This window comes from Acinonyx jubatus, chromosome D1, assembly GCF_027475565.1.
Source record: "Acinonyx jubatus isolate Ajub_Pintada_27869175 chromosome D1, VMU_Ajub_asm_v1.0, whole genome shotgun sequence".
Taxonomy (NCBI): domain Eukaryota; kingdom Metazoa; phylum Chordata; class Mammalia; order Carnivora; family Felidae; genus Acinonyx; species Acinonyx jubatus.
In genome coordinates, this window is record NC_069390.1 from 26,429,187 (window position 1) to 26,442,312 (window position 13,126).

Consider the following 13,126-nt stretch of genomic DNA (forward strand, 5'->3'; position numbering starts at 1 on the left):
TGGCAGGATTTCATTCTTTCTCATTGCCAAGTAGTATTCCGTTGTATGTATATACCACATCTTTATCCGTTCACCCGTTGATGGATATGTTTGGGAAATTGGGAACACTTTTCCCCGCCTTATAGATTTACAGTGTGCACTGTCATAATAAAGATTCTAATAATTCCTACAGTAAATAAGTCTGTAGGACATTGCTTAACACAGTATTACTCCAACATATTTAACCACAAAACTGTGTGTGCGTGTGTTGTGTAATGGTAGGATCCTGATGAACTAGAGAATATTACAGCTTTACTGCTTATTACTAGCTGTGTGGCCTTAAGAAAGTCATGGAATCATTATGATTTTCATTTCCTTCCTTTGAAAACTAGAGATCATACCTATATATCAGGGACTTACAGGAGGATGAAATGTAATAATGTATATACAGAACATATCGTAGATCTTCTCCAAATGGTCAGATATTCGTTTCATGTTATTGTTTACAGAGTTAAACCAAATGACTGAGGCTTTCTGGTCCCCAGGAGAAACTTGTTAGGAACCTCTCAAGTTCACTTACGGGCTTGAAGTATTTGTAAGTATTGTACTGGAAGCCCGGATGTGTGATCTTTTCTGCCTCCCTTTGTTCATCCTTCAGGAAGAATGTGTGCTCAGCATTGAGTGTCTCCCTGCAATTCATTCTCAACACAACACCCAGAGGGGTTCTTTTAACCCAGAAGTGGGAACATGTCCCTTCTCTATAGCTCCCCACCTCGCTCTAAAGAAAAACTGGAACCTTCATAACATCCTCCAAGTTCTATGTCATCTAACCTGCCAGTGCCTATTTGACATCATTTCCTACTATTGCTTATTTGGCTCTGGCAAAAAGTCTTCCTTGCTGCTCCTTGAACATGTCAGGAACGTATGTCAGGAACCGCAGGACCTTTGCACTTGCTGGTCCCTTCTGTAAGGTATCATTCCTCCAGTTACGTGCATCACTCCTTCCATCTTGCAGGTCTTCACTGAAATGTGAGCTAAACTAACATACATCCCTACATACACCCCAGCATTTTCCACTCCTTTTTGCTCTACATTTCTTTACTACACATCTAATATTTGCCTGTTAGTATTTTGTTTCTTGTCTGTTTCCATTCCATGAAACATGAACTTCATGAGAGTAGAGATTTTGTCCCTTTCATTCTCTACCATAGATTAGTGTCTAGGATAGTGCCTGGCACATCATAGATGCTCAATAAATGCTTATTAAATTAAATATATGCAAGAATTACATGCATTTTGTTGCTATGGACTAAGTGCATTTCCTCTAAGCCTAGTTTTGGATGGCTCCTTGAAGCATGAAACACACAATTACAGGCTGGTCTTGGGTTTTTATTAGTGTTTTCTGGGACCCATCAAACAAAAAACAATACTTTGAAAAATATAATTCTTTCATAAAACAAAAATACTCAGTGTTAATTTCACATAAAGGGCAAGATTTCTGATTAAAAAAAAAAATAGCGGCAGTAGGATTGTTTTTCACCAACTGTCAGCCCAGAAGCCAAATGGGAAGAAAAGCAAGAATTATGCAGATACCTACAGAAAGATCAATCCCAGTTAAGCTAACTGTGAGGGCTTGTACATTTCAGGGGTTCATCAGGCAGTCTCGGTGGGGTTTTACCAAGTGCTATCTTAATCCAGAAATGGAATCCTGAGAACCAAAGCTGAAGTTAAGTCAGCTCTGATATCTTCGTTGTTGTGCTGTCCCTTTTTTCACACAGTATGTGTCCACGCAATAGGGTCCTATGGAATATCTGGTACATTCTGTCTAATTAAAGAAGCTCCTCACGTATATGGCTTCCCTGCTGTGCACTTAGTAGGCACTCAACAGTAACTATAGAAGAATAACATAATTGCCTTTCCCTCTCACTATTTTACCTTCTCCTATATTTTATACATTTGAAAAACAGCACACTTGCACAATTAAAGTCTAACGTGCATGACTAACCTTATCAAAAGATCCCTCAGCATTTTTCAAAAAGACAAAATATATATATATATATATTTATATATAAACCAACCCCCATATACTAAAATTCAGAACTGCTTTACACTTAAATAGCAATTTACATCGTATAAACACATTCATAATCTTCATTGGTTAAAACAGGTCAAAGGTCCATTACTGGCTTCTTGTACTAAGTAAGGCTCACAGCTCCCAATCAGGCAACAGAATTCTCCTCTGATGTATGTTGGCTTGTGGAACCAAACAATTTGTCTGTTTGGTTTCATTTCAGCACAAGGAGGAAGGCAAAGTAAAAAGTCTCACAGTAGAATGTTCATCTAATAGATAACATGTCCTTGAAGTTGTGGCCATGGTGCTCCTATTCCAGTGAAGAAACGATTCACATCCCAATTATGGATATGGAGACATCTTCCAGAAGACATTCGCTCATTAAGTCAACAAATGTTTGCTGAGGACCTATCTCATGCTAGGTGCTGGGAAATATGGGTAAGATATAGTCCCTGCCCTCAAAGAGCTTACAGTCTAGAAAGACAAGGACTTTAAGGAAGGACCGGCATGTTCAAAGGAAAACTCATCACCTGGGTCTGCCCTGGTCAGAAGGCAAGTTCAAGAAGCCGCAGGTGTAGGTCTCTGGGATCCAAGGCCTAGCTCAAATTTCATCAAGTCAAATATCCAGGAGTCTCAGATTATCTAAGTCTGGCCAAGTCTTAGCAACACATTTCCTGCCTCGGATTCCCATGAAAATGACAAATTAGAGCCCAAGCCTTGAGAATTCAAGAGACCAGGTGTGATAACCATGTAAGCATCCAACACAGATAAGCGTCTTGAGTGAGAAGCTATGAGTCCCCAAGAGAAGGTGGGGGGGCGGGGGGAGGGTGCTTCACCCGATGCTGGCTTCTCTCTGGGATTTTGCTCTCCCTTGCAACACTGTGGTGGGAAGTATTCCGTTCACACCCTAAGTTGGCATGGCCCAATTGCCATGAGTTCTCCAAGTCACGAACAGCACATAGAAAATGCATCAACTCAAGCCAAGACAATAGAGAGATATGCTAAGAACTTAATACTCCAGCCTATTTAAGCAGGAACCAGGTGCCAAGAAACTGTCACTTTCGGCAAATAACACAATCTGTTAATTATCTGCAGAACTGTTCCAGTCGGTACTCCCCAGATTTACTTACTACCTACCAGAAAGTGCTCTTGATGGAGACGGTGCAGAAAGAGCCAAGGCCAATTTGGAGGAGTGTGAGAAACGTACAGGTTTGGGGAAGGGTGAACTCCGGGAAGGATCTAGCCACTTTAGGTGAAGAGCAGGCAAAGCCAGGGGGGGCAAGGCAGAGAGCACGTGAGCAGATGCCCCTAATGACGCCGCATGGTTCAGATGCACGCAGATGTGCAAAAATTCATGCGTTTACACCAATTCAGATATTTGGATGTTTAATTCATTCCATGTGAAAAGTGCTAAAATGCTGGAAAGGCCTCACACTTCTTTCGCTTCACTTGGAAAAGCACCTTGTGTTTTTTTACGCAGGCATGTTTCAGGTCTGTGTTGCTCGTTGTTATTTCCCTCAGTTTCCTCAGTAACTGTTATTTGACAACGTACGTGCAGGTGACCAAGGCAGGCGGAAATAAAAATGGACTTGGTTGTAACTTCAGAAGATCTCCCTAAGCCGGCCTCCAAGGTCACCGTCCCTAAAGGCTCTCATTATAATCAGGACAAATTCTTAATTCTCACTTCCTACCTTCTGAATACATTACAAACACTTCACAACCTTCGACTATGAATCACTCGCCTTCCCTGGGTGAGACACGGTGGTAGGTGGTCCATTAGCTGATGAAACCCATTGTCTTCACCCCCACATTTTTGCTCAAGGTAGAGAGGCAAAAGGGGGGGAGAAAGCCAAGGACACGGGAAACCAAAACGAAAAGGTGCAAAAGGGATCTGAGTGTTTAAAGTCACTTCCAAAGTGTCCCCAGGCTCACGTTCCTCCCAGACTGCAGGGCCCAGTGCTGAGTCTCCAGGAACCTCTCAACAATTCCACCAAAGAAATCCCCAACTTCTTACTAACCATAACTCCGGAGCTGAGCTCTCTGTTTCCCTTCCCTCTTCCTTTCTTTTCTGTCTTTCCTTTTCAAAGCAAACAAAAATATCCCTCCGGACACGAATCTAGGCGACATATCATTCACTTCGGGATGAGTCGAGATGAGACAAGAAAGAGATTATCCAAAAGAGGAATGATGATAAGAATTAACATGTGCAAAGATTTTCCCTGGAACCCTCTCTCTTTCTCTCTCTCTCATTTCCTCCCTTCTTCTCTCTCTCTCTCTCTCTCTCTCTTTCTTTTCTCAGCATTTCCTGGTGCAATTTAATTTTTACTCCTTTTTCATTCTAGTGAAATGTCTTCTATTATAGTTCTTTGCTACATTACTATGTTTAGTTTGTCATCTGACTTTGGTTCTCATCTGGGGTTCTGAAAACTCCCTCTAGATGTCCCACTCCTGAATTCCCATCGTCCCTAACATTTTAAAAATTAAAAATTGGTTGACTTTGCAGTCTTGCTTTTACTTCACTCTAGGGACTAAAAGATCTACACATAGCTTTGTCCTGAGAGTAAATCACCACCTTCATCTTGACTGGTTACATCAGTGGTTCTCAGCCAAGGACAATTTTGCCCTGCAAGGGATACCTGGCAATTTCTGAAGATGTCACAACTTTGGGGATGGGAGTGCTATTGGCAATTAGTGGCTAAAGGTCGTGGCTACTGCTAAACATCCTACAATGCACAAAACAGCCCAATAACGCACAACAAAGAATTACTCAGGGGCTATAGGGCTCCAAGAGCAAACTCATCACCACCTCCTTTTTCCCATTTATTTTGGAGCAATTGGGATAAAAACAACCAAGGCTAGACCCTCTCTTAAATATCTAGAAGTGAGCAGAGGTGGCAACTGAAGTTTCCACCCCCCCCCCCACCCGCCAATCATCCAAGCAAGGGGGAGAGAGAAAAACAGCCTTGGCATCAGGTAAATCATTCTTGAATGAGTAGAAAGCCCCCACCATTATTCTTCTCGCTGATTTAAGCATCGCAAGTCCTGTGATTATGCAGTGATTATAGTCCACTTGGATTTCAGAAGGCTTCATGCTCCACTCACCGGCTCCCAAAGCCCAGGTTAAACTTCCCAGCATCCTCTGGTTCATCCTGGCAATCTGAGACCTCGGGGTCCATGCTAACAACCACACCCACCTCTCTTGATGAGACCACGTGGATTCGTAAGCGCAGAAGACACATCACCTTTCCCTAATCATTTTGCACATAAAAACATTTAATGCCCTCTAATATTTTTTTCTTTCTTTTAGCAGGAAGCACAAGGCTACCAATCCTGTCCTTCTTGCAGTGGAAAAGAACTTCAATAGAGGCAAAAACAAATCACGGCCACATACAAGCCTCCTATTTCACAGAAAACTGTGTACGTTTGTTCCCCATATAGGACATACTTCAAAGTAACAAAATAATTTTATCGACTGTAGTGTTCCTTCTTCCCATTAGAAGCGGATGCTGTTCCCCCTCATGGTACATAAATATCAGAGAAAAGTAGTCTTTGAAATACGCATGTGCAGGATTTCTTGGTTTGCTATTGTCTGGGGTATGTGTTGGCTCGAGTTTCAAGTGTTGGCAGATTCAGTTTTCATTTTCTCTCCATCCACGTGCGTTTTTCCCAAATTTATAGACCAGTCTTCGTCCATCTACACGCTCCAGAATTTCTCTCTTGTAGTAATATCTGTAACAAAGGACATCGCATGAGGTGGCTGGTCAGACCCAGACCGCCGAGGAAACAACCGGTCACGGTTGGGACTGGAAACTCCTCACCTCATCGCTCGGCTGAGTTTTTCGTAGGTCATGCTGTTGTTGTTCTTCTTTTTTCCCCACAGCTGAGCCACAGCCTCCGATTTCAAGAACCTGAAGATGCCCTCAGACCGGTCTTCCCACTTGATTAGCCCCGGATTCTTGTCTGGGTTCAGGAGGATGTCACGGATGAATTCCCATAAGTGAGTCCCTCGTGGATCTGAGGAGAGGTTGGAAAAGGAGTGTATCAACGGCCTAAGTTACGGCAAAGAAGGGGCAGAGGAGGCACAGAGTTGTGACATTTTCTAGCAATAGGACACATCCCATTTTCCCCTACCCACCAGCAAAGCCAGACACGGGACGACCAAATATCGGATCGAAACAAAAGGCATTTGAGAATGAACTAGCACAGGGCTTTAGCTTATAAATCAGGAGTCTGAGACACAGAGAATGTAAGTGACTTGACCGAGGTCACCCAATTAACCAGTGTCAAAGCTAAGACGGAGGCATAGGTCTCGGCCCTCCAATGCCCGGGAGAGTCTCTTCGAATTACCGTGGACAAATTGTTCAGGATTCATTTTAAACTGTTATTTCCCTGAAGAGCGAATTTCAACCACTTTCGTTTAGGACCTCAGCCCAAGTAAATCGCTCTCACCCGGCAACTGTGCTTTAGTCAAATGCGCATCGACGGGGCTCTGGAACTTTGACTCCTAGAATATATTGGGGCAAGGTCTTGTGGGAGTTGAGGGGGCCAATATGAAAATGAAGCAGCTCCTATAATAAGATTAGCAACCAAATCCCACTTGACTCCCACTAGACTTGGGCCGCACAGTTCCTCCCGCGATTTGAGGTGCTGTGTTCATTCGATTCTGTGGAGTGATGTGGAGTACAGATAGTGAAGATGTCCGATTCCCTATCACTTGTATATCACACCGTCTTGATTTCTTTCTGTGCCCTCTCCTCCATGTCTCTGATATTTCCTGTATCTTCATGAGGTTTGATTATTGGGGGAAATGCGACTTCCAAAGAGCTCTGCTGCATCTTGAGAGTAAACAGCCACCTCTTGGATCAATAACTTGACAGAGGTAGGAAGTCAACAGTCAACAAAAGGGAAAAAAAAAATCTCAGCTGTTTCTTCCCACCCTTCTTCTCTTCCCACCCATTTTTCTGGAACGGGGGGAGTCACTAACCTCATGACTGCAAGAAGTGGTTATTCCCTTGGTATCTCAGTTTTAGAGCATATAGAGCAGCACGAGGAGGAACTCTCTGGGCGGGGGGGGGTCTCTATTTGAGAAACTGCTTACCCGGGCAAGCAACGTCCTTACTCTCTCACCCACACAGGCGGAGGTAGAAAAGTGGAGGCAACAGGCAGAGGCAATATTTGCCTAAAAATTAGCGGCCTCTAATTATGACCAACGTGAAAGGAAGGGCCAAGAGCCATCTGAAAGCCCGCCAACTTACTGTGCTTTTTGGTGTGGGACTTTGCAGGGTGGTCTTGGTCCTTTTTTATCTCGGGTGACTCTGCTAAAGGAAAAAACAAGAACTGTTTAATTTACCTCTTTCCTACAATTGTGATTTCCATTCATTCATCCACTCATTTAACCAATATTTTTTGAGCACCTAGTACATGCCTGGCACTGTTTGTATATGCGGTATATGAGCAAAACAAAACAGAGATGATAAAAACTATCCCCTGCGGATAAGGGGACCAGGAGGATGTGAGGGAAACAGTCAGCCATGCAGAGAGCTTATGGAAGAACCTGCTATGAATAAGAATAGTAAGTGCAAAGGCCCTGAGGTCAGTATGTGTTTGGTACATTCACAGAATAGAAGGAAGCCAGTGCAACTGTGACAAAGGGGTAAAGGTTCAGGCTTGATGGGACTCTGTGGATTTTAGCTTTTATACTCAGATAAGAAGCCATTGAAGGATTTAGGTCATTGAAGTAAGTTGAGTGTGTGTGTGTGTGTGTGTGTGTGTTTCTTTTTTTACATAATATAAAACGTAAACATTTATAACAAAGAAAATGGCTTTTAAGCCAGAGGAGTGCCCTTTTTTGGCATGCAAAGTTACATTTTAATCAGCCTGACAAAGGGACCATTGACTGGCCTGAGCTCAGTACAGAGGGCCACCAGTGGACTATGGAAACACAGATTAGTTTAACAAATGACTCATTATGGTAACCCTTGAGAGTATCGCCAAAGAGAAGACGGCAGAGGCAGATCTGTGAAACGAAACTTCTTAAAAAGAAAACTAAATGGTCTAGCAGTACATGTATGCATGGGTATATGGAGTGTGTGTGTGTGTGTGTATGTGTGTGTGTGTGTGTGTGTGTGAGAGAGAGAGAGAGAGAGAGAGAGAGAGAGGAGAGAGAGATTGGACCCCTCAGGTATTTGGAGGACCAAAGCAGATCTCACCAAAACTCTCTGAATCAGAAATCCACAATTTTAATACAGAGTAGTCTCTAAATGCAAGCCAATCCTGTTAAGGAACTGGGCCAGTAAAATGCATCTCCTCTGTGGGCATTACATCGGGGCTCCCTAAGCTAGGGTTCACTGACCCGTGTGGCCTTCAAGGGCATTTCAGACTGACTGAAACTGTATGCAAAGGGAGAGGGTTCTTGACATTCATTTAATTGTCAAGAGTGTCATCATTCAAAGAGTTAGAATAACCATTAGCTCCTAATTAAAATGGTTAAGAAGCATAGCTACTGTTTATTGAGCACTTACTATGTACCTGTGCTAAGCTTTTTACCTGAATGACCTTATTTACTTCACTCCATGACCCTATGAGGTGGGTACTGTTATGATTCACAGATTATAGCCGTGGTGGAGCTAAGACACAGAGAGGTCAGATGGCTTGTGTAAAGTCGCACAGCCTGCGAGGAGAGTCAGGACGTGAACACAAACAGTTTGAATGCAGAGGCTTCATCCCAACCACCACTCGGTGCCATTTCCAAAGATGGTGGCACAGCACAGATTTCACAGATGTCTTCCCTGCCGAGAATCAGGGTCAGTTCTATAATGCTCTAGCTGGGGGGGAGAAGCAATTCCGACTTGAGGATTCTGTATTTTCCAGCATGCATGGACACGTCCACCTATAGGAGCACCCGGCTTGTCACGACTCAGCGTTCCGAGCAGTTTCTCTGTAAGCCATGGTGGGTGGATGGGGATTTCACCAGCTCTGGTTAGCAGAGAAGCCTCTCACTCTGGTTAAGACTCTCTCCCCAGGCGTTGCCGGCAAGAGGGCCTGCGCCTGACTTGGGTTTCTCTGAAATCTGGAAGGGCAAATTCACAGGAAATGTGAGGAGACTCCAGTCTCCCTCCCTGTAGGTTTCAGGGTGAGGTTGCAACATCCCATCAGGATGTGACAGTATTGCGACAGGCCTGGCACCCACCCCGGTTTCCAAGTGATACATCACTCTGACAGGGCCGCGTTGTTCTGCAGACAAAGAGTGGCATTTACCCAGGAGGCCACAAGCAAAGCTCATTTTCCAATGGCATCCAAGAGGGATATGGGGCCATTATTTCAGAGCCAGGGTTGAACTCAGAAAAACCCAAGTGTTTCTTGGCTTATTGGCCTCAATAATAATATTGGCCTAAATAATATTTAGGGGTTCCAAGCTGACATAGAGTCAATTACTTCGGGGGGAAGGTAACTTAGTGAATAAGATGGAAACCTTAGACCCTCTCCCCAGAAAAAATGCACATATGTGCATACTCAGGGAGAATCTGTGAACAACTTTAGGGGTTTAGGCTCACTTAGCAGTCCGTGGACTCTAGACTTAAAGACCCCAGACCAGACAGACCATGAGGGAGTTTCCTCTGTGAGATGTCAGCCATTTACCGAGACTGGACCTCTATCCAGCTTCAAGAAAAACTAAAAACAAAGAATAAAATAACTCTCCTAATAAAAGTGCTTCCATCATAAATAATACGGAGGACTGACTATACAGCCAAAGGCAAAAGGAAACTCGAGATTTCGTCCAGCCTCCTCTTCCTGTCCCTGGTGTGTGTGTGGACAAGCTGTGGAATCACCAACCTGCCTTAGCACTAAAGTCTTTTGATCTGAAAGCTCACTTTTATACGATGGCCTCTCCCCCTGTGTCTTCCCCTCACCCCAAAATAAAAGTCAAAACCTTTGAAGTTAGCCATGTGGTTGAGTGATTCACTCGTATAAAATAATGGCTCGCTCTGGGGAAGTTGTCCAGCTTGGCTTTCTCTTGCTCTGCTCCCAGGTACCTCAGGCCAAGGTCCAGTCTGGGCAAGGGCAGCACCAAGCCACAGGTGTGTGACGCAAGTTCCAGAGCATGACTTCAGCTAAGTCGCTTCGCAAGAAGTGAAGATTAGAAGCATTTGCATGTGATTCAGCTGTGAGCCATTTCTTTACGGGATATCCAAATGTCAGTGTTATAATAGACCGTGCCACCCTAGCTCTAGGCTCAACAAGTCAGTGAATAAACACATCAAGCCCGAGTTGGCATGATTGGCTCGAGGACTATCGGGCAGATCAGGAACACTGGCAGCAGCCATTTTGTGAAATGGGCAGATGACAGAGAAATCAAAACAAAGCCTGCTTCCCCACCTGCGTTTATCACAGAGGGCATCAGTTTATGTTGGGCCTCGCCTTCGCTTGGCTTGTAACTGGCATTAAAACATAGAAAGATATTTACCTGCACCCGATTTAATGGGAACTGAAAATCGAAAGACTCAGACAAATGACAAAGGTCTTTTTACAGGGGTTCAGCAGAGACTAAACCTTTCTGGAAGGAGTGGCCCCATCACACAAGGCTGTAATTCACTATCCCACTGGAGGGCCGTTCCTCCAAAGAATCTCCCAAGCCCAGACACTGAGCTGATTCTTGCAGTAGTGATTCTGGTAGAGGTCCCGGATTGTTTCACTGCGGTTCTATCGTAGGATAGGAACAGCGGACCGGGGAATCCAGGATCAATGGAGGCAAAGGTGTGCAGATCTGCAAAGTCCATTTTTCAGGATGATTCAAAGGTGGGATAAGGGGACAGTGAGTTCCCGGTTACTGCAAATGTGAAAGCAGAAAGGGGCCCTATTGGTTCTGAGACTCTAGAAGATAAGGCAGGAGACAGAAGAGAGAAGCCTGGCCAGGCCGTGAGGGCAGGGGAGCTGTGACATGGGTTTTATGTTTCCCAGGTGCCCGAAGACCTAACAACCTCTGAGCTTAGGAAGTGGTTTGTGCAAGTTTATTCTCAGCTGCCGTCTTTCGCCATAAGCCAGAGACCCAACCGGAAGGACGCAGGAGGCGCCACCTTGCAAAGCATGCGAGGGAGTCAGAGTGCGACCGGATGGTTTCCTCAGCTCTGAAATCCTGGGTCTGGACTGGGTGGCAATGACTGCTGCAGAAATTTCCCCCCAATTGTTTCTGTTCCCCCAGAATGGCGAACCCACTGCAGAGCCTTTCCAGTGTCTGATCTATTTCCTAAGTTACACAAATCCTTCCGGTGACACATAACACTCTGGGCCATCAGGGGAGGGGGAAGTAGGGAAACGAATTGGCCTTCATTCTTCACTTCAGTTCCAGATGCATTTACGCCGGCTCCCAGCTCTGTTTCATTCAAGGGGTTTGACCCGAAAACAGAACCTGAAATCTTGTTACTTCAGTTCTCAAACACAATGAACAAAAGCAAAAAAAAAAAAAAGGCGGGGGAGGTCAGGGGAGGAGAGGCCGTTTGATTCCAAGTTCTTCATTTAAATCCCAATTCTTAAGATGCCCCGAATTCAATTCCAGCAAAAGAGCAATTGACTCATGACAAGTCTAAGCTCCGAACCTCACAGACCCAAGCAGAGCTACGGGTTTGTACCCAGGTCAAGGGACAACATGGAACCCTCTGTTCACCTCCCCAGTTCTCACATGGCACCTGCCAATGTCCCTGTTTGTGAGGGGAGGGAGAGAGAATCTGAAAGCGCCTCTCCAGACTCCCAACAAACCAACCCCCTCAGTGGAACCTTGACCGAGAGCTAAGGGTAGCCCCCCAGTTGCATCCAATTTTAACCAAACACAACTAATGTGAACGTAGTTCATATAAAGTGCAGGTGGTCTGACTAATCTGAGCCATCAGGGGCAGACTTAAAAACTGACCTGTGAAAACCAGGGTTCTAGAAATGTCCAACTGCCACCCTTCTACTCAGAGACCATCAGCAAAGGTTCTCTGATCTCTGAAGGCCACTTTTAGATATCCTTCCCCTAAAGTCAGATATAGTTTGTTGAAAATTAGATATGGCCTTCTTCCCCCATAACTATGCCCAAGTCTGAATAGTTTTATCAGATAGTTTCCCAAGAGCAAGTCCGTGTTGAAAAGAGAGGTTTTTGTTGTCACGAGAGGGTGACTTGGTTTCACAGGAGACAAACACTTTTCCTAGAGGCTTCCCTGGTGGTCATTTTCGAGGTACAAATATTGGCTGGCAAGCAAGCCTCTTAAAAAGAGCAAGTCTTTTCCTTTCCTAGTCTTTTAACGAGAAAGACTCCATCCAGCAAAGTGGAAACCTAGGATGTGGGTGATTCTCATTCATTCTCAGTAAGGACTTGCGGGTGGCACACTTGGGCCCTGAGGTCAGGACAACTTACCGACAGGAAGGTGACCGGTGGCTGTCATGGAGATCTGGGCCCGGCAGAAAGTCTTGCTGTCCAACAGATCTGCGGCAATGAAAAGACAAAGGACATCAGGCGCCCCCACCTTACAATGTAACTTCGTGGCTGTTAGAAAACAGGGTAAAAATGTCAAAGGCCTTTAAGTGTCAGGGAGTTAGTTACCTACTGTGCTACCATAGCTGGTGTCATATAAATAGTTTTCTTCTTTCCAGGTGTTCATGACGGAAGGGTCTACAAAAGACGGAAAATGGGAATGGTCAGCAAGCATCTTCCCCTGGGGGATGAGTTTGCCTTTTCTAACTCCCTGCTCCTCAGAGAGGGGCGGGACATAGTGGGTGGTCCTCACAGAGAAAGGGTAAGATTCTGTTTCTGCCACATGTAACTCACTTTTCTTCCAGGGTCCTGGGGGAAATGGGCTTTATCACGGCCCCAGCCAGATGTTCTATACCTGCTGCCTCTTTGGGGACATGAGACAAGTTACCTCAGTGAGACCCGGTCCCAGACCATCGCTTTGGCTTCCTGGGAATTTTCCCAGTCTGCACGTGGCAGGGGCTGGGTTCGGGAGCCTGGCATTGTCTTGCATTCTACTAGATAAAATTCACATTAGGAAAAGCAATTGTTGGCGACAAATAATTCCTAATTAATGAGCGTCTTTTCCTAGA

General features: G+C 44.9%; 1 protein-coding gene across 5 annotated transcripts in view; it reads right to left on the reverse strand.

The window, feature by feature from the left end:
• Positions 1 to 1,352: 1,352 nt before the first annotated feature.
• EHF (ETS homologous factor) overlaps positions 1,353 to 13,126 on the reverse strand; it is a 40,520-nt gene continuing 28,746 nt past the window's right edge. For 4 of the 5 annotated variants that reach the window (XM_015074389.3, XM_027072910.2, XM_015074388.3 and 1 more), the window contains 5 exons: positions 12,627 to 12,695; positions 12,441 to 12,509; positions 7,306 to 7,368; positions 5,869 to 6,064; positions 1,353 to 5,779 (listed from right to left, as the gene is read on the reverse strand). In XM_015074389.3, the coding sequence (XP_014929875.2) occupies positions 5,680 to 5,779; positions 5,869 to 6,064; positions 7,306 to 7,368; positions 12,441 to 12,509; positions 12,627 to 12,695 (497 nt within the window). In that variant the 3' untranslated portion in view covers positions 1,353 to 5,679. The remainder of the gene's footprint in view (positions 5,780 to 5,868; positions 6,065 to 7,305; positions 7,369 to 12,440; positions 12,510 to 12,626; positions 12,696 to 13,126) is intronic. The other variant, XM_027072911.2, reaches the window with a different exon arrangement.